The following is a 21,974-nucleotide window of genomic DNA, read 5'->3' as shown; positions in this document are numbered from 1 at the left end:
GGTGGTGGCCTTTCAGCTCCAACGGGCCTTGGAGGAAGCTAGCTATCTTGACCCCTTCCAGTCCGGCTTCAGACCTGGTTACAGCACAGAAACCGCTTTGGTCGCATTGACCGATGATCTCTGGAGGGCCAGAGATGGAGGCTATGCGTCCATCCTGGTTCTCCTTGACCTCTCAGCGGCTTTCGATACCATCGACCATGGTATCCTTCTGCGACGACTGCGGGAGGTGGGAGTGGGAGGCACGGTTCTGCGGTGGTTCTCCTCCTACCTCTCGGACAGGTCGCAGTCGGTGTTGGTCGGGGGGCAGAGATCGTCCCTGAGGCCCCTAACATGTGGGGTACCTCAGGGTTCGGTCCTATCCCCCCTACTATTTAACATATACATGAAACCGCTGGGTGAGATCATTCGGAGGCACGGGATAAAATACCATCAATATGCGGACGATACACAATTGTATCTGTCCGCCCCGTGCCAACTCAATGAAGCGGTGGACGTGATGAACCAGGGTCTGGAGGCCGTTAAGAACTGGATGAGTGCTAACAAACTGGTACTCAACCCGGATAAGACCGAGTGGCTGTTGTGCTTCCCCCCCAATAATTTGGCTAATACACCAACGCTTAGGCTGGGGGGGTCAAAATTTATACCCCTCAGATAGGGTCCGCAACTTAGGAGTCCTCCTGGATCCACAGCTGACTTTTGATCACCAGTTGTCAGCTGTGACCAGGGGGGCATTTGCCCAGGTTCGCCTGGTCCGCCAGTTGCGGCCCTACCTAGACCGGGGGGCTCTCACAACAGTAACTCGAGCCCTTGTGATCTCTAGACTGGAATACTGCAATGGGCTCTACATGGGGTTGCCCTTGAAGTGCATCCGGCGACTACAGCTAGTCCAAAATGCAGCCGCGCGAGTGATAGTGGGCGCACCACGGTTCGCCCATGTTACATCTGTCCTCCGCGAGCTGCACTGGCTGCCTGTTGGTCTCCGGGTGCGCTTCAGGATATTGATGACCATCTTTAAAGCACTCCATGGTAGTGGATCTGGGTACTTGAGAGACCGCCTTCTGCCGATTACCTCCCTAAATCGACCAATCAGATCGCACAGACTGGGCCTCCTCCGAATTCCATCTGCCAGTCAATGCCGACTGGCGACCACACGGAGGAGAGCCTTTTCTGTTGCTGCCCCGACCCTGTGGAACGAGCTCCCCATGGAGATCCGTACCCTCGCCACTATCCAGACCTTCCGCGCAGCCCTCAAGATCTGGCTCTCCCAGCAGGCCTGGGGATAGGCTTCCAATTACCCGCCCGAGTGTGTGATTGTTGAATGAAAGTTGTGTTTTATCATCTTTTTGTTTGTTCACATATTGTTTTGTTTCTGACCTTGCACCCCCCCTCCCCTGTGGTTGTAAGCCGCCCTGAGTCCCCTCAGGGAAAAGGGCGGCATATAAATCCCAATAAACCTTCAAACCTTCAAACCTTCAAGAGAAGCTAACAAGAAACCTAGCTTCCTGATAAACAGTTGAAGAACTTTCTGGAAACATTGAGTGAAATTTTGCCTTTAATTTCTATGCCACAAATATTTTTGATTTTGATCCCCAATAGTGGAGAAAGAGGGATAAAATGAATTGTTTATCCATCTATGGAGATGCCCACATGCAGCCCCCCTACACCAACCTTTCATTTCTTGATGCCACAGAATTGGCCAGGAAGGGTAAACATGACAATCTACAACTGGCTTGGGAAGAACATTAAGGCTTAGTTCCTAGGTGGATGAAAGTATCTTGGTGTCCTGTCTTTTATTATGCAATAGTCTCTCCATTGGTTCTAGTGTCCTTGGCTTCCATTAAATCCAAAGACAAGCTGTTATAAAAAATGAGAAAGGTTACAATGTGACAGAGAGGCATCTTTCAGGAAATAACAACAGCACCTTCTCTCACTTTGCAAATATAATGTAAGGTAGGAAACACCACTGGCAATACATGAAGGAAAGTCCAATAATTTTGGAGACATCCCTTCAAATAAAGCTAATTTGAGGCTGCAATCCTATCTACAGATGAGCTTCACCAAATACATTTTGCTGGCATAGACATATATGTGATTATGTTATTGTAGCTGGTCTTCATTTTCCTCTTGTCTCTTGAGGCAAAGTACCTATACCACTTCTCAGTTCTCTCTTAAGAACCAGCATGAGTAAATGTTGGCTCTTTTAGACTAACTTTGTTAGTATCATGAGTGTAGATGTCCTTACTTCTGGCTAAAATGTTACACGCTTCACAATAGTTTATACTTGTACTGCAAATAAAACTATTAAGATGTGAATGCAGGTTGAGCAAAAGTACCTTCAAATGTATAGCTTTATTTAATATCTATTTATATACAATAATGCACATTATTTCTATTTCTTAACAGTTTCCACTGATGTTCTTTATCATAGGGCTGGTTTTTTATTTTTTGTTTGTTTAGAAAGGCCAAGAGTAAGACGTTAGTAATAGTATATGGCAGAATATTGTGGGAGTTCTGATATTTTGAAATGAGGAAAAGGAGTACTACAATGGGAGAAAAAAGAAGAACCAATTATATTTTTCTTGACTCTCTTCACTACAAGATTTGGGATTTTGTCCAAACTTACTCTTACTATATGTGCAGCCTGCCAGTATCGAGTGGAACCTTGTATAATCTACTCTGACAGCAGAGTACATCTACTATATGTGGATACAGCATATATCTACTACATGAGGATATAGTATTATGGATCCTTCCTACGGAAATGGCAGGAGGAATGTCAACTCCATTGAAAAGCAAGGGTTGTAAATAGTCCTTTCCACAATGGGAATGTCTTTCTTGGTTCATCTAAGGAACCAGTAGTGCAGGGTTACACAGTAAAATAATTGTTCTGCAGAGCTGTGGTTCTACAGAAAGAAGCCATGATAGATAGATTTAGTAAATATGAGCTGCAGAATTCTGGATGATAGCTAGATGGGGGCAATACAGTTCATTCTGATTCAGTACAGGATCTCAAAAGAAAAAAAGAATTATAACAGAATTAGAGAGAGGAAGTTGGGAGTAGGATGTGGCTGGCTTCTGCTTTTGTTCCTGTCTTCTAAATTTTGGGTAATCTCATATTACTTCTCATATCCCAGATTACGACATCCAAGGTGATTGCAGACTGAATGAAAAAGGAGAAGAGAAATAAATTCCCCCCTGCAATCTCTTGGATGTAACTCTAAGCTATTGTCCATGTGACTGGCTTGATTGGCCAGTGGGATGAGAGGATTCCAAAAGGAATCTGTTGCTCCATTTAGACCATGGACAGATAAGATTTATCCCTAAGCAGTTTTCATAGGGTTAAAACAATCCCCTTAGTTAGTTGTATCAAGGGGACTTTTGGCCGTGGGGTTCATTAATCAGTTTTCTGTCCCAAGATGACATTGAAATTGCAGAGTAGCCAAGTGAAAATTAAGCCACTACGGCTGTTCTTTTCCACCTCCACCCCCAGGTATATGAGCATATGACAAAATGAGCAACACCAAATGGAAAAAGATAGTTGCATTTCCCTGCAGGCTTGATAAATCTACCTTAGACTGGGAAAACATAAGGGTTATTAAGCACAGCAAACATCAGCATGGATAACTGGGGAGATATATAAGACATACTTTATTGCAGCCTACTATTCTCTATGTGATGGAAGATATGTGAGATATCACATTTTGGCAGACTTGTTTGTCTGCATTTGGGATTGTTTTCTACAATATCCACTACTACAACTAATTGGAAAGTATACTCAATTCCTCCTTCTCTCTGAAGAATACATAGAGCCATCCCTCAGTGGATGATGCTACAAATGCATTTTTCTGATCTAGACAATGAACTGATCATTACAGGTTTCTTCTTGCTTTTAGTAGCTATTAAACCTAATGTTAATTGTCATAGTACCTGTCCTATGGAACAGCTTCCCCCTGAGATTCAGAGGGCTCCAGTCCTTCACAAGGGTGTGAGGACCTGGTCTTTCCCAGAAACTGGACTGGGTCATTGAACCCTATATAGGTGCAGCTATGTTGTGAGATTGTTGTGGTGCCTCAGTTACTGTATTATGTATTATGATTATTTTTAACTTTGTGTTCAAATGTATGTATGTACTACCCTTTATTTATTTATCAGTATATATACATATATACATACATACATACATACATACATACATACATACATACATAAACACACACATGATAAAGGAGGAGAGCCTGTGGCCTAGTGGCTAATATAACTGCCTAATATGTAATACAGCCCTGGTTCAAATCCCAGTAAGGGTATGGCTAGCTGATGAGAGCTAAATAGCTTGAAATAGATCTATACTAGTCTCCCTTTATTTATTTATCAGCACAAATGCAACACACACATACACACACACACACACACACACACACGTGTGTGTGGGGGGGTATGTGGATATGATAGATAGAGATAGGGATGGAGGAAGGGAGGGGGGAGGGAGGGAGGGAGGGAGAGAGAGAGAGAGAGAGAGAGAGAGAGAGAGAATGAGAATGAGAATGAGAATGAGAATGAGAATGTGTGTTATTGTCAGCCATCCAACAATATATATTTAAGATGGCTGGATGTATAAAACCAATAAATAAGTAGGCCAAAGGACCAAAGTTTAGCAAAATTAGTTTTATTCTGGCTAAATCTATACTATTTAGCTGCTTGATTAAGAGGTGGAGATTTTGGGGAGCTTCTACTGAATTTAGTGGCTGTATTTGCACAACAATTGAACTGAGTCAGCTAATAAGAGTAGTACTGATAGTAGCAGCAACATATCTATTTAACATGGACCTGTAACTAAGCACAATACAGATGTTGATATAATTGTTAGTATAATAAAGTAAAACATTTGTAAATTCAAATTAAGGTATTTTTACTTTTACTTTTAATATCAAATTTTAAAGCCTATTAAACTAGCTTTGCACAGCAAACTACCTTTCACAGGGGCTCAAGAAAAAGCAGTAGGCTTAGTGCTTTTCTAAATGTTAAGAGATCTGACTCCAAGTTTAATTATGGGAGGGGGGGAGATAGTTTTACAGAATGAGCAAAGTGAGAAAAATCTTCCATCAGAGGAAAAAGTATTAATCGTGACCTAGTAGTTGGATCAAATACATACGTTCCTAAACCACCAGCCTGATGCTGTATTATGCTGACATGACTATTCAAACTACTGATTATACTGTTGATAAGAAAAATACGGGAGCAAAATAAGAAAGGTCCAGAGTACATGGGGCAGCCCTTAAAGAGCATTCGGAGACTTCAACTTGTCCAGAATGCAGCCGCGTGAGCGATGGTGGGTGTACCTCGATACACCCACGTTATACCTATCCTCCGCAAGCTGCACTGGCTTCCAATCGGTCTCCGGATACGCTTCAAGGTGCTAGTTATTACTTATAAAGCCCTTCATGGTATTGGACCTGGGTACTTGAGAGACCGCCTGCTGCCAATTATCTCCCAAAGACCCATTAGATCGCACAGGGTCGGCCTCCTCTGGGTCCCGTCTGCCAGCCAATGCCATCTGGATACGACCCGAGGGAGGGCCTTCTCTGTTGCAGCTCCGGCCCTTTGGAATGAACTTCCCGTGGAGATTTGGACCCTCGCCTCTCTCCCGGCCTTCTGAAAAGCCGTTAAAACCTGGCTGTGTCGGCAGGCCTGGGGTTGATGAGCTCCCTTCCCCTCTCGACAGGTATGGTTGTTTTTTTTTAAAAATACTTGTCTTGTTTCTGTATGTTCCCTTCCCCGTTTGAGTTGTTCGCCGCCCTGAGTCCCTGCAGGGAATAGGGCAGCATATAAATAAAACAAAACTTCAAACTTCAATTATGAGTGCCAGTATTCCAGATACAAATTAGGGGGCTAAATGAGGTGACCCAAGAAACAGATAGGTACAATAATTTACATGAGACCCAAAGAAAATGCTACCTGCATAGTCATCTCTGTAATATGGAATTGAGATATCTTATGAATATTCATTAAATGAAAATTACAACTTTTACCAGTTTTTAAAAGATCAGTGTTAATTTAGACTCTGAGGTTCCTCATACCTGGTGAGACCCACAGCTGGCAGTCTTGAAACCAAAAAGGGAAAAAACAGAGATAGATAAATGAATCTAGAAGAAGTCATCAACATAGATATGATAATTGAACTGCTATATTTAAATAAAAAAACCTGTTGGAAGCATATATAAATAAAATACTAAGGTGCCCAACACTGAACCCCGAGGAACCCTACTGCTAATAGAAAAGATTGGAAGATGTTTCACAAAACTCAGAACATCTGGTGAAAAGATCAGATTGAAACCCTGAAATACTGCAGCAACAATACCAAGGGAAGTTAAACATATAATGTCAAATGTGATACAGTAAATAAGTCTACTAGCACCAGTACTGACAATATATCACCAATAAAATATTTAGCAACATGCACCAACAAAGATTCTGTAGATTCTGTACACAAAAACCTTACTGAAAGGAGTACCTAAGATTAATTAGTATGAGGTGAAAGGGGAATTAAGGGAGGACTGTTCTCTTAAAAACCTTAGATACAAAGGAAAAGAGTAGACATTAGAAGTTAGGACAAACAGAAAAATCAAGGAAGATTTTTTCCAACAAAGAAAATAAATAGGCAAGTTTCCAAGACTCAGGAAAAGAAGCAGTGATGAGAGACCAGTACAACCTTTAAAAAGAAGACAAGTAGGAAAGAAAGGAGGAGAGATGGATGAAGAAGAGAAGAAAAAGCATCAGAAGGACTGATGTAAGCTGCTTCAATGATTATTTTGGCTACCACCTTCCCTATAACTGGAGAGAAAAAAATATGTTGAAATTTGCAACTGGAACTAATTAATTCAGCAACATTTAAATACACAGGATTGGAATTAAGGCTTGAACTGACTCAATTTTCAATGCAAAGTAGTTGCAAAAATCATTAGGCATATGTTAATAAAAAAGCTCCTTATAAAGACTGTAGAACAAACAGCTTCTTAGATGACTTACATGAGTAGATACTGCGTACTGATGTTAGGTTGTTTTGACTGTTCTACATTAAAGTATTGAGAGAAATCATGTTGGTAAGATTCCCACTTATCCTAAATATTTTCTCCCAAAGTTTTGGTTTCCAAACTTAAGTATGAATTTGATGCTACTGTGGAGTTAACCAGGAACAGAAGTTTCTAATAGCAGTTACTTTTCCTATAGCCAAATCTAGTACAACTCATGCTGTTTGGCAGGGCAGATTTTTTTCAATGTTGTCCATTTCTCTGATGCTTCTGATTTAAATAAATATTAGAAAGAAGTACAGAAGAAATTGTGGCAAATGATATGAACTGGCCCAATTTTAGCTTTCAAAAAAAAGCCACAGGAGAACTAACTTTACCATGAAGAATGAAAGTAATCAGACTGGATTTCTGCGAAAATGTGGCTAATATTTTTCTAGCTGTTTGGTTTTGCTGTTCACTTAATAAAAAACCCTAAATAAATTAAGTACCACAGACCTATGTTTATTTAATACAACTGTCAATGACCCAATGTAGTATTCAGAAATATTAAAATATGAGAGGACCATGGTGAATATACTTCTTTAGCAAAAATCTATTATTTATCTGAGATATTAAAATTTCCCAGAATGACTTAAGTTCTAGATCAGATAGACAATGAAGAGATAAATCCTCAACTATCTGTTATCCTATTTTTCGGAGTATAAGATGCACCTTTTCCCCCCCCAAAAGAGGGTGAAAATTTGGGTGTGTCTTATACCAAAACCCTGCCACCTTTGCAAAAATGGACATGCAGAGGGTTTGGGAGGCTTACAAAGTGCTCCTAGGGGCTGGGGAGGGCAGAAATGAGCAAAAAATGGGGCATTTTGCTCATTTTTGCCCCCCCCCCAGACCACAGGAGCACTCTACAAGCTTCCCAAAGCTCTGCATGCCTCCCCCACTTTTTTGCTTGCAAAAAACGAGGCATGCAGAGGGTTTGGTAGGCATGCAGATCCACTTTCCAAGGCCTTTCTTAACAATGAGATAATCTTCAAATGATCTGTTGCTTTCTCTAGTTAGTTATATTAATAAGTGAAGGATCGCTTGAGATTTTTGGAATATCTGTGCTTGAAGTATTGCTCATGGACAACATCTGGGGATAGATAATTATCCAGGGAAGGGTCTTCTTAGTTGTGATACCCAGAGTTTCAGGTATCATGGTAGATAAAAAAAGATGCAGTTAGAGGAGCAAATGTTACTTTCGTTCAATTGACAGTAATTACTTGTTGGATTAAACATCTTTCACAGACAGAAAGAACCTTGTCTCCTTAGATGGAAGATTCTGGATTCAAGCCATTGTCATTTGTGGAAATTGCAGGTGTATTATATTGAATAGTTAGATGAGGCTGAGGTCAAACTTTAGTATTTAGAGATTAGCAGCATTGTCTTTGGACATCTCATATAGACAACTGTAGATGTTTCATTCACACCTACATAAAATCCTTTATTTTTTAAAAAATCACAAAAAAAACAGGGAAAATATTGAATAAACTTTAAACCAGAATTATTTTTCAGGGACAAAAATCTTCATATTGTCTGGAAAAAAGTCTTTTCTGAAACATTTATTGGAGTTGGCAAATTACTAAGGGCATCTCCTACCAAGGCATCATTATCATTTGTTGAATATATAAATTTGAAGTTGGTCCAGTAAATTACCCTATTTTTCGGAGTATAAGATGCACCTTCCCCCTCCCCCCCAAAAGAGGGTGAAAATCTTTTTGTGTCTTATACCGAAACCCTTTGCAAAAATGAACGTGCAGAGTGTTTGGGAGGCTCCTGGTGGTTGGTGGAGGGTAAAAATGAGCAAAAAATGGGCCATTTTTGCTCATTTTTGCCCCCCAAATCCCAGGAGCACTCTACAAGCCTCCCAAAGCTCTGCATGCCTCCCCCACTTTTTTGCTTGCAAAAAACAAGGCATGCAGAGGATTTGGGAGGCATGCAGAGTGCAAAAACTTTTTTTTTAAATTACCTCTTCAAAATCTTATATGCAACTTATACTCCGGTGCATCTTATAGTCCAAAAAATATGGTAATTACACTGCGTAGAATTAATTCACTGGAATGTCTGTGGAGATATTTGGATATCCAAGTAATAGTTGTTCCAATGGTGGTTTTTTCAAAAGGCAACTGAACAGTCGAGTTTTCTTTTGGAAAAAAAAATCTTTAGGATAACTCATTGGAAATTTCAAATCAGCAATCTGGAATTCTAATGAATTTAATAGTTGCTGTTAATGGAGTAGACAGAGAAAGTGGGAATTAGCAAATGTCAGTATCATTTAGATTTAATCAAGTGTTCACAGAAACCCAGAATGTCAGGTGAGATTAGTTTATCATGTCACGTGAACATCAATAATTCATTCATTTCTTTTTCTTGATATGCTCCAGCATGTCAAGAATGATTCATTTATTTTTAGTTAGGCTTATAGTCTAAGTTGTTGAAATAATTAATATGAAACTTTCCACTGACTTTCCACTGGAAGAAGCTGAAGAAGACTTAGTTTCTTCAAAGGTATAATGGAGAAGAGGGAAAGGATGTGATATGCGAAGTTTCAGCTTTATTACAAACTGACATATTATGGGAATGGAAAGATTAAGTTCTAACTACATTCTATTTCATAACTATAAGTCAGACTTTTACAAAGAATATATTATTACTTTCAAAGGCAGAGACATTTTGATAGTGAAATGCTGTGACTGGATTTTGACCTTTAATATCCATATATTCAGATTTTTCTTTATAACAGGAAGGACCGAGAAGAGTTCTAATAACATTAGACTCATGTAATCTAATAAGTCTGGGAAACTATGCCTTCAGCAAGATGGTAACATTGGGAAATAAGTCATATCACTCATGAATACTTAGAATTGCTTTTACTCATAGACAAAAAACATTAGAACAAGGTCAGATAACATGATTCTTGCAAGTGGAAACACTGAATCATGTTGAATAAAATTTTTATTAAAATTAGGCTGGAATACACATTCTGAGTGATTTTCCAGCAGAATGTTGGAACACGCAGTACATACCATTATAAATCTCTTGTCTTCTTTAAAGAAATAGCTTTTTGCCACCAGATTCATTAGCATTGGAAAATGCTGCCCATTCTATGTCAAAAGCTTTTTTTTAAAAAATTCCCTTGTCAGCCCACTCTTGTAACAATTTGATGTGGCATTTGAGTTTCTATTGACCAAAAGTACAAAGGTTCACAGATCAGTGAAAGTATAAAAATACAGGGTGCAGAGATCTATTCCCTTCTGAAATGCACTCTTAACATTTTGTCTTACTCTGTTTAATTGATGCTTTGTAGCTCTGTAGTCTGGAAGAAAAGAGGTTTTTTTATCACTTTCAACTGTAAGGAAAATATCTGTGTATTTCTTATAAGTAAAACAGAATTTATACAAGAAATGATGAGAATGGGAAATATTAACCTAAATGACTCCTGGTATAAAATTAAAATCCTATTTGTACTTTGATTTTTTTTTTAATTTTTAATTTCTCATATATACATTCACAATTATATGATCTCATAACTGTTATTAATAATATGTATTTGTAACAATTTTTCTCCCCTACAGTTGACAATATACTTGAAATTGCTTTCTTACCATCCCATAAACCCATCTTATCTTACAACAATCCTGCTTCTTCTTCCTTCCTTCCTTCCCTCCTTCCTTCTCTCCTTTCTTCTCTACTTCTCTCCCTCCTTCCCTCCTTCCTTCCCTCCCTCCTTCCCCCTTCCCTCCCTTATTTCTTCTCTCCTTCTCTCCTTCCCTCCCTCCTTCCTTCCCTCCTTTCTTCTCTCCTTCTCTCTGTACTTTGATTTAGTTTTTTTATTTTTCGTTATCTAGTTCTTAATGTTAGTATTTGTTTATATTATAAATCTAAACTTTCAGACATTATTTTTTATTTTTTTGTATTTAGAAAGAATGGCACTTAGGGTAGTGCAGTTCAGCAAACATTAAATACAATGTTGTTCAGTGGCTTTTCCCAGGACATATTATATGGATAGAGTAGAATTATTTGTAGTTCAGAATTGAACTGTGGGATCCTTGATACTCTTTGAACTTGGTTGTTTTCTTAAAGAGATTGTGGTGTTGTTGTTTTTTGCAGAAACACTGATGATGTTATCTAGTTTGATAATTGTATGTAAGAAAACAACCAAGCTCAGAGAGCACCAAGGACCCCATATTAGATGGTTTTAGATTGGTTGAAAATAAAGTTTAGAGCTAAGCATTGAAAGTTACCTTATCCCCAGATGATCAGCTCTATTTATTTAAATAATTCATGTAGAGGGGTTTCATTTATTGGATATGTAAACAAATATCCACCCTATGAACATTTTTTTTAAAGATCCACTTTCCAAGGCCTTTGTTAACAATGAGATAATCTTCAAATCATCTGTTGCTTTCTCTAGTTAGTTATATTAATAAGTGAAGAATCGCTTGAGATTTTTGGAACATCTGTGCTTCAGGTATTGCTCATGGACAACATCTGGGGATAGATAATTATCCAGGGAAGGGTCTGCTTAGTTGTGATACCCAGAGTTTCAGGTATCATGGTAGATAAAAAAAGATGCAGTTAGAGGAGCAAATGTTACCTTCATTCAATTGACAGTAATTACTTGCTGGATTAGACATCTTTCACAGAGAGAAAGAACCTTGTGTCCTTAGATGGAAGATCTTGGATTCAAGCCATTGTCATTTGTGAAAATTGCAGGTGTATTATATTGAATAGTTAGATGAGGCTGAAGTCAAACTTTAGTATTTAGAGATTAGCAACATTGTCTTTAGACATGTCATATAGACAACTTTAGAGGTTTCATTCGCACCTATATAAAATCCTTTATTTTTTTAAAAATCACAAAAAAACGGGAAAATATTGAATAAACTTTAAACCAGAATTATTTTTTCAGGGACAAAAATCTTCATATTGTCTGAAAAAAAGTCTTTTCTGAAACATTTATTGGAGTTGGTAAATTACTAAGGACATCTCCTACCAAAGCATCATTATCATTTGTTGAATATATAAATTTGAAGTTGGTCCAGTAAATTACCGTATTTTTCAGAGTATAAGACACAACTTTTTTCCCTCAAAAAAGAGGGTGAAATTCTGGGTGCATCTTATATACTGAATACAGCATTTTTGGCCTCCCAAAATCCTGCGCCCTTAACCAAAATGGTCATGCATAGCCTTTAGGAGACTTCCAAGTGCTGCTGAGGGCTGAGGAGGGCAGAAAGGAACAAAAAAGGCTGTTTTTTGCTCAATTTTGCCACTCCAGCTCCCAGAAACACTCTATAAGTCTCCTAAAGGCTATGCATACCCCTCCCCCACTTTTTTTTTTACAAAAAATGCCAGTTTCTGTGAAAAATGGGCCACCTTTGCTCATTTTTGGGAGGGCTTCCCCCCCCCAGAGCACTCTACAAGTCTCCTAAGGGCTATTCATGCCCCCTTTTTTTTGACAAAAAACGGCCATTTTTGGGAGGTCTGTAGAGTGCAAAACCTTTTTTTTTAATTTGCCTCTTCAAAATCTTGGTGGTCGTATACTCTGAAAAATACGGTAGAACATTTTGCAATTGCTCAGATGGTATAGCTTAGTACAATGCTACACTATACATATGTGTGCATACACACAGTGCAGTGCAGTGTAATGCAGTTTTTATTTTTTTTATTTTTTATGTTTTATTGATCTTTCTGTGAACTACCCAGGATTATTCTATATAGGGTGGAAAGTCATATTAGTCAAGGAAGGAAAGCTCCATCCTGCAACAACTTATTGCTATAGCAGCAAGTGTGGCAATGAAAATGCGCAACAGATTGCTTCTGATTGTGGTAATATGAGCTGTATTAGAGCTAGGAAGATCCATCCTCTTTCAAGCTTTTCATCAACACATGTGCAACCTAGCCATCTAGGACAGGGGTTTCAAATGAATGGCCCACTGGCTAGATGTGTCACACTCAGGCCACACCCACCTCAGATTTGCAAATGGGGAAAATTTTGCAAAACGTCATATGACAGCATAGTGAAGTGACAAATGTGATACCATGATCTAGGACATATATGGCATTATATAGGACAGTTGATTCACAAATTAGTGCAATGCTAAGCAAAGCAGAATTCTCAACCTTCAGACAGGAGTCCCTGACTATCATTAATATCTGAAACTTCTTGTATCTTGGGCAATATTGTAAAGTCTTAAAAGAGGAATAGATAACATTGTGAACTTTAGCATCTTGTATTGTCATTGAGTGGGTTAAAGCTATTGTTGTTGGGTCTTTGAGTAATAGTTGTAATGTTAGATTCGACCTGAATATATTCAGGTTCAATTCCTTATTTGGCTATGGGTGAATGTATAAATCACAGTTCTTTAAAAATTACAAATTCAATAGTTTTTATCCAATATATTAGGGCAAATTTGATAGATTTGTGGAACATGCTAAGCCAAAATCAAACAAGCCACATTGTGTCATAGTGTGATATGAACTGAGCATCCGTTGAGAAAATGGTAATGGTGCAAGTAAAATGTCAGTGCCTTTTCATAACTAAAATCAGAAGTTAATTCTAACAATGCATTTCACTTTTGTATTCTGTGATATCTTTATTAATATTTATTTAGGTAATTCATGTAGACTAATTTTAATTCAGCATAAGTGCTTGAAGGTGGCAGCCTATATCTTCAGCTGCCAGAACTCCTGGCAGCAGGAAGTACAAGGCAATTAAAAGAATGTTTACTTTCAATAAGCACTGTGTTTTTTAAAAAAAAACTATAATCTGAATGGTAAAGTATGTGGCAGAGGATGCCACTGAGATTATAGTTTTACTCCTTTTCCTGGGAAGTACTTCTGTTGAACTTAATGGGACTTACCTCTGGATACCTAGGCTAAAATGGGAAAAGTGGCAGTGGATTCTCAGTGAAACTTTTCTCAATCTTTGTATATACATTCTGTCTCATCTACTTAGCCTTAGTCTCCCAAAAGTACCATGTAGCACCTATCAGCATTATGGCTGTTGCAGACACTACTTTCTTCCTTGGGCTCCAGGAAAACTTTTTGAGATCAAATCTGCTCATCTCTAATGCCTTCTGTTTCTTGGCATTGATTTTGTGGATAATGGGCATTTTGAGCTCTCTCATAAGAAAGCTTAAATGTTCACCATATTTCTGTTCCCTTTCTACTTCGATATATTTTACACTAGAGAATAACCCAGCCTTAGTGAGGAAGAACGTTAGACAAGTTTGAAAATATATTGATGGAAGCAATCTTAGTAACACGTGGCATGTGAAATGTACTTGCATGAAAAGGGGTGCACTTAAATATCTCTGTTACCAGAAGTAGTACTGTTAATTAAACAATGCCCAGTTCTTCCTTGCATCTCATCAAATTTACTTAGGAGAATTAGGGGAGCATCTTTGAAGGGAAATCCAGTTGGGGAAGCAGGAATGTGTTCAATTTATATTTGATATTCCATTTAAAAGATGAGGCTTACTTTCTGCAAAACATATGACTATATTCTTCTTTTTTCAGTTTATAAAAAAGAGACAACATGAAATATTTTCCAGGGCCACAGTCAATAGTGGGATTCAAATAATTTAACAACTGGTTCTCTGCCCTAATGACCAGCTGGGCAGGCATGGCTCGGTGTTCATGTGACTGTGTGAGCATGGCCAACTCAATGTCATTCAGGTCACCTTAGCTGTTACAATGTAATAAGGGTTAACCAGAGAGGCAGTTTCTGTAAGCAGGGCAATAAAGATTAGGCTAGAAACAACACCAGAATGTTTCCTTCCTGCCTTCCTTGCAGTATTAGCCCTGTAAAGTGGGGGGAAAAAAGATTTCTTCCAACAACCGGTTAGAAAGTTAACAACCGATTCTCCCGAATAGGTGCGAACTGGCTGAATTCCACCACTGGCCACAGTATTTGCAAAGAATTAATCATAACATCATCTACTTAGATTAAAACTATTCTCTGATGGCACGGCTTTCTTTTTCAATTTTAGAAAAATCCATTGAAGATTCCATATTTGAAGACACCCTGATTCTGGAATGATCAGTAGCTATGATTTGGGATTTTTTTTTTTAAAAAAAAAGAGGAAACAATTTTATGGATTTCAAATGTGGTGTTTTTCTTCCTTCCCTCTTGCAGTAACACTATCTGCAGCTACACCAGCCTATTTTCGTGGATTCACATTGATTGCTTTGAAAGAAGGCAAAGAGGGAGACAAAGAAGAAGACCATGCTGGTACTTTCCAGGTGAGGGACAGTCTTTTGAACTATTGATTTAGAAATATGAACTAGAAGATGACTTCCTGTCTGGAAACAGGAGCCATATCTTTCTTTATATACATTACCCATACCTTAAATTGTCTCTGTAACAATGAAATAAATATTATAGCTTTAATCAAGTAAGATTAATATGAGAAAAGAACTGTAAGTAGACTATAGAATACAACAAGATGCTGTTATATTCTTACATTTGTAATACTATCTTTTGTCTGTTTACTTTGAAATCCTTCCCACTGAAATTAGTGGGATTTTTGAGCCCAAGCAAGGTATACATTTTGTAGTCTTAACTACTTTGTCAAACAAAGAATTTGCAGGTTGTCCTTGGTACTCAGCCATTATGAATGCAGTTCAAATATTTGTTGACCTTTATTTATTTTTTTGACACCATTGTTTTTTCCTGTACGCAACTCTCATTTGATCTTGGTGAGATTAACACAATCTCTGTAGGAGATATCCAGCTGTCATCTTTTGGAAGTAAGTCTGAATTATTTCGGTGTGGCTTGCTTCCAAGTAAATACACAAGATCTGTACTTAATGAACTCAGATATGACTACTCTTACAAATCTTAGAGATTTCTCAGAAAACAATTATAATACTGTTCTAGGTTTCCTAATGATGCCAAGTCTAAGCAAAAAAAACCAAAAAATTTTTGTGTAGCAACAACAATGATTTCCTGCTGGACAGAGTAAGCAAGGATACTACATGTCCCACTTCTAGTGAATTTAGGATGCAGGAAGAAGAAAATTGAATCATTAAAGTACAGTGATACTGCTAATCAGCTGTTCTCACAAAGCTTTGATCAAATTAATATTTAGGATTTTAGTCACTGACTAAAACAATATGTACTTATCTGAAGTTGCAAATAAAGCATCAAAGAATGTAGTATTAATTCCTGACCTTAATATTACTAGTTAGAGGCAAGAACTTGATTCATGGATAATCACTTAATATACAGTATGATCACTAATTAACCCTTAAAGACCAAAATATATTTGGGTGAATTGAAGCCACATATTACTATCTCTTCCATTAAACTAGTCTTTGTTGACAGACATAAAACCATAGGATCGAAGTATTCATATTACTCCTTTGGGAAGTATCAGGAATACAGGAAGATTCTAATCATTTTAGCTAAATGGAAATTAGTAATTCTATTCAAAATACGAAGAAAAAGATAAAATGCAAAGTAAATTAAGTTCTCAAATCAGTGTTAGCACTGTGACTCTGGTGTTAATAGACTTTTGGTGTGTCTGATTTCATTAAGAATAGGGAGCAGAATTTGCTTTAGAAAGACTTTTTCTTGGTAAAAATAAAAATGGGGGATGGGCAACATCATTGTTGAAAATTAGAAAAGAACCCCCCCCCCAAAGGAAATATGGATACATTATTTTCTATTGTTCATTCCTTCTTCCCTTTCTACCTGATTTATATTCTTCCTTGTATTATTCTTACTGAATTAATTCTTAATTTTAATTAATGAATAATTGTGAATTATAATTAGTTATAATTAATGGATTATTAATTAACTAATTATGTCTGCTAATTTAGCAGGAAAAACACATTGGGTCAGAGTGGAACTGTGGGTTAGGCTTCCAACTGGAGATAAAATTTTCTCCTGCAGGTGGAAGACAGGATTCAAAGATTATTTTTCTTCTGAGTTTCTTCTGAGTGTTTTAGAAAAGAGGTGTAAAATAGAGATAGATGGGTTCATCAAGGAATTTCTCTACTACCTGTAGTACCACAACTCTCTGGCATTCATTTTCCTGTACTACATTGGCTAAGACTTCACTGCTAATTACTTGCCTTTTCTTTATAACATATTCCTGAGAAAAATTTCTATTTTATTCTGGTTCATCTGAATAAGGGGTGATGGGTGTGACCTTTTGGAATAAGAATAAGTTACAGCCCTATCTGGGGGGGGGGGAAACAGTAGTCTTGATCGTATCTCACTGAGAGCATCACTTTTTCCTCAAATGAAATATTTTTTTATGAATTACTCTTTTCTGAAAACCTTGTGAAGGAAAAATAGAGTATTGAGATTCTGGGATATTCATTTTGATTGGCTAAGAATGCGGGCTTGTCAAAATGGTGTAGCTAGTTAAATGAGAATCTGAAAAATCTGTCTTAATAGACTGCAGTTACAGAACTAGAACTAGAAGTAAAAATGGCTGGACCACATTTTGACTGGATTTAGTCAATAGAAAGCAAACAAAGATATCCTGGAAGGATGATGTAACTATGGAAGAAGCAAAAAATAAACAAATTCTAATCTTGTTTGGCCCATTAGCTGGAAAAATACAATTTTGATTGAATTAGAATATGACTAAGAAGTAGTAATAAAGCTGATTTGGCCAAAGTTTTCTCCAAAAGCCTACTTATCATGTCCAAATACCAAGCAATTTTATAGATTCAATTAATGTTTAGTTTTACTTTTCCTGAAAATAACATTTTTTAAAAAAATATGATTAACAAGGCATATCTCTCAGTTCAGTCAGAATGACCTTTTCATCTTTTGACTGCTCTTCAGATCCAATTGGGAATAGTTTGCAGTCTGTGTAAAATTGCCTATCATTTTGCTATAAATTATATGTGACCTGTTTCCTCTCTTGCTGCTTCTTAGTGGAGTGCAATATTGGAAATAACACTTCTGATAGTGAAAGTTTTAATCTAGCCACATATATGAAAAAGGGGGTGTTGATCCCCCTTTTATCATTGTGGTTTCCTTAATGTCCCCTTCCTACAAACAGCCAATATTTTCTGCTATATTTTAATATTGTCTGAGGCTGATGAAAAGCACTAATGATTAATTCAATCACATGAAGACTATCAGGAATAAAATAAAATTCCTTTTTGTCTCTTTTCTGTTTTTGCACAGTGAAGATGCAGTCAGTCCATCTGATAACAATCCTAAAAAAATATATCACTGTAACTTTTATTATGCCTGTGATGTTTTTGACAAATCTGAATCATTTCAGCATTTCACAAATCGTGGTAGCAAGGCAGAGCATGTAATGTTTGCTGGAATTTTCACCATAACTGTTCTGTGAAAAATAGATTTGTTGTTGATGATAGCAATATTATCCACAGTTAATAATGTGGAGTTGGGAAGATTGGAAAAAGATTATTATTCTTACAGATTTATCATTATAAACAATTCTGTGACATGTTTTTAAGCACTTTAGAAAATATATATCACTGACTATTTCTGGAGAGCCACTAGAGGAGCAGATGACAGAAATAATTTCATTGTCTCCTATGCATAATTTCTTTTTCCAGGTAGGACAGAATATAAATGTATTCTGAGCATATTAGACATGCAGTTAATATATTTTATGTTCCAAACCTCAGATAATCTTGTTTTTACCCCCTTCTTGCTTTTTGAAACATAGTGTCCTGTATTAGTATTGTTGAACAATCATGAATTTAGTTTCCCACATTTGACTACAATAGTTGCCATAGGCCACAATCACTGATATGGAGGTTTGGTGGTAGATGATAAATTGCTGATCTTAATGACATCAGAAGAAGACAAATTATTCTGCCTGTCATTTAACATCAAAGGTAACTTCAGCTGTAATTTTTGGCAGAAGCCTGGCTTTGTATTCATGATAGGTTTATATGAAGAAATAATAATAAGTTCCCTTTTTTCATTTTCCTTCTCTAAAGTTATGAAAATATTGGGAAAAAAACATTAATATTGGTAATTAGGGTGAAGAATGCCTTCTGAGCACTGTGTATTCAGGCTTGGATTCAGTAGGAAAGCCACTCAAGAGTTTTCTTTAGGATTATAGAATAACTAATATCAGCCCATTACTGAAAGTTACTTAATGTGATGCCAAAATTTCCTCTGCAGTGTTTAGATTTGCCAAACAAATGTGGCTGGGGAGAAAATGGCATTATACATGTGTCGCGTCAAAAAACACATCACAAAAAAGAAGAAAAAAGAGAGAAGAAATTTGCATTATTTTGTATGCTAATTGATAGGTGCATATCTGTCATTTTTAAACAATGTAGAAGAAGATTTATTCAGTCTATGGAGTATGTGGCATAGAAATCAGTGTACAAAGGGAAGAGAAAGAATAATAATGTATAAAATTAAAATCTATTGTTTTTTTTAAAGATGTTTTATTGTGCTTTTATTATTTTTATAAATAACTCAAGGTGGCAAACAAATCTACTACTCTTTTATCTTCCTATATTCCCCTACAACAACATCCCTGTGAGATGAGTTTGGGTGAGTGAGAGCGACTGGCCCAAAGCCACCCAGCAGGTTTTCATGTCAAAGGTAGGACTAGAACTCACACTCTCCTGGTTTCTAGACTGGTACCTTAACTATTAAACCAGAATGGCTAACATTTGTCATTACAAAAAAGAAAAAAGAAGAAGAAGAACTGAGGCCAGAAGATATTGGTGTCTTTTCCTAATGCTTTAATTTCCTAATGGTTGATTGGCCATGGCAAAAAGACCCTGAGACTTCTTATACTTGTAGAGACTTGCTGATCTCTGAGCCTGCAGATGATTGCCTTGCACTGATGATGTTATCTTGTTGAGTAATAAAACTTCTGCAAGCAAACAACCAAGTTCATTACTAAGGACTGCATTGTTCAACCCTGAACTGCAAATATTCTTTTCTGTTTCCCATATTTTCTTTAAAACTGGCTTGAATTCTTCAAAGAGAGACCAGCCCTCTAAGTAAAACAGAGGGGCTACTTTTATTTTCCAAAGGACACTAGCATTCAGATCCTACTGTTTTTTGGACATGATAGGTAGCCCCCAATTGATTGATGAGCTAGAGGCAAGTTCAAATGAGCATTCTTTCTCTTTCTTTCCCTTTCTTTTTACAACATTTGGGGAAGGGGTACTTCATTCTTGGTAGCAATTTGAATGGTTTGTTTGCAAATTAGACCAAGGGTCTCACAAAATATGGCTATATTGTTCACCTGGGGCTTAAGGTTGCTATCTCTGAAGTCCAGCTGTGGCGTTTAAGCCAAAACCAGTGGTGCAGCCCTTGTTTTGTTTCACTTTGTTTTTTCAAAATGGGCATGGCTCTTAAATTCTGCCTTTCTATAGAAGTGCCCCTGAAAAGGGGGATGGAGGAAGGGCTCCTCTAGCTGAGGGGATAGATCAACAAAAATTGGAACTTGCCAAGCACATTCAGATTAGATCTGAAGCAAAATTACATCTATTTTGCGGTAAGATTTCCACAGGATAAAAACTTAGACTGTGGTATAGATAAGTGGAAATTAGATTAGGTCCCTTGAACGACTGACAGGGAACCATGGAGAAAGTTAAGCAATCTCATTATTAAATTATTAAATATGAAGATATTTATGCCTAACAAGACATGAAACCTCTGTAAAACAACATAGAAATAGGAGATGGTAACATTTGAAACATATACTTTGTGAATTCAGTCCAACGCATGCTGCTCTGATGAGCTGAGAAGAGTAGGAAAAGTTTAGAACTAACTCATCACACGGCTGTTAGCAAGCACAAAGTAATGGGGTTCATTTTCTAAGCAACTTAATGATAATTTCTCCGTTGCAATAAAATTGGTTTATTTCTTTCTTGCCACAGTTGGGTGCATTTCTACCATTAAAATCCTATTGGTGGTAATATCCAATTAAGTTCTCAGCAATGGCAAGAAAAGGACATTTTCACAAGGATTTGGCCTTCAGGCCTAACTGCATTTCCTGCATCCCATCCCACAACTCAACTCAGTTGACTTTGCAACCTTAGAACTTAGATGAGAGTTGGCAGAAAAGACAATTTTTTAAATATTTCCAAACGGCTCATGGATCTCAGTGGAGGGATAATTATTAAGCCATTTAATTAGTTTTATTATTCCAGTAAGAAGCTGAAATCAGCATTTTAATTGGCAGTTAAATATTTTAAAAGTTTTTGAATAGCTAAATTCATACCTTTTTGGCATAAAACAGAAGGCACTGTCCTTTGCACCTGCAAACCCTCTGGTAAAGGCTTTTCCTGGAATTAACACCTGGCTCTAATCTCTGCATTTATTAAAGATTTAAGTGTCCACTTCTCTGCTATTTAGTCTTGCATCGCCATTGCACTGTCGCTCTTTTCACTAGATGAAAAGTGAGTGTCTATAAATGATGCATTAAACTGGAGCCATGGTAGGTTGCCATTATTTTGCAAGCAGTTTTCTATAGGAAACTTTTTTTTAAGGAATTGGTAGGCTAAGTCCACTTCAGCATGTTTAGCTGCAGCCATGCAACTCTGAGACAGCATTTCAAGGCAGCTGTTTCAATATTGGTATGGCTATCACAGCATTAATACAGCCTTCCTGTGTTGTAACTTGTGTAATGGACTGATCAGTGGTGGGATTCAAAATAATTTAACAACCGTTTCTCTGCCCTAATGATTTCTTCCAAGAACCAGTTCATCAAACTGCTCAGAAAGTTAACAAACTGTTCTCTCAAAGTGGTGTGAACTAGCTGAATCCCACTCCTGGGACTGATGTCACCTCTCTCCCTTTTAGAGGATAATAATATAAATCAATTTTCTTCTTCAGTATGATAAGACACATTGTTTGGGATTCTCCAAAGTTTTACCTTAATAGGTAAAATAGATACTTACCTGTATCACTGATTATCCCAGCATTCATCTCAT

General features: G+C 37.3%; 1 protein-coding gene across 1 annotated transcript in view; it reads left to right on the top strand.

The window, feature by feature from the left end:
* The window catches only part of SPON1 (spondin 1), a 313,958-nt gene that overhangs the window by 4,340 nt on the left and 287,644 nt on the right, over window positions 1–21,974 (top strand). The window contains exon 2 of the mRNA XM_087718428.1: window positions 15,202–15,308. Within this exon, the coding sequence (XP_087574554.1) occupies window positions 15,202–15,308 (107 nt within the window). The remainder of the gene's footprint in view (window positions 1–15,201; window positions 15,309–21,974) is intronic.

Source organism: Thamnophis sirtalis, unplaced genomic scaffold (assembly GCF_051295495.1).
Source record: "Thamnophis sirtalis isolate CommonGarterSnake01/CBP01778 unplaced genomic scaffold, rThaSir2_p1.2 scaffold_1, whole genome shotgun sequence".
NCBI classification, from domain to species: domain Eukaryota; kingdom Metazoa; phylum Chordata; class Lepidosauria; order Squamata; family Natricidae; genus Thamnophis; species Thamnophis sirtalis.
The sequence above is the reverse complement of the archived record's forward strand: the minus strand, read 5'-3'. Positions and strand labels throughout refer to the sequence as shown.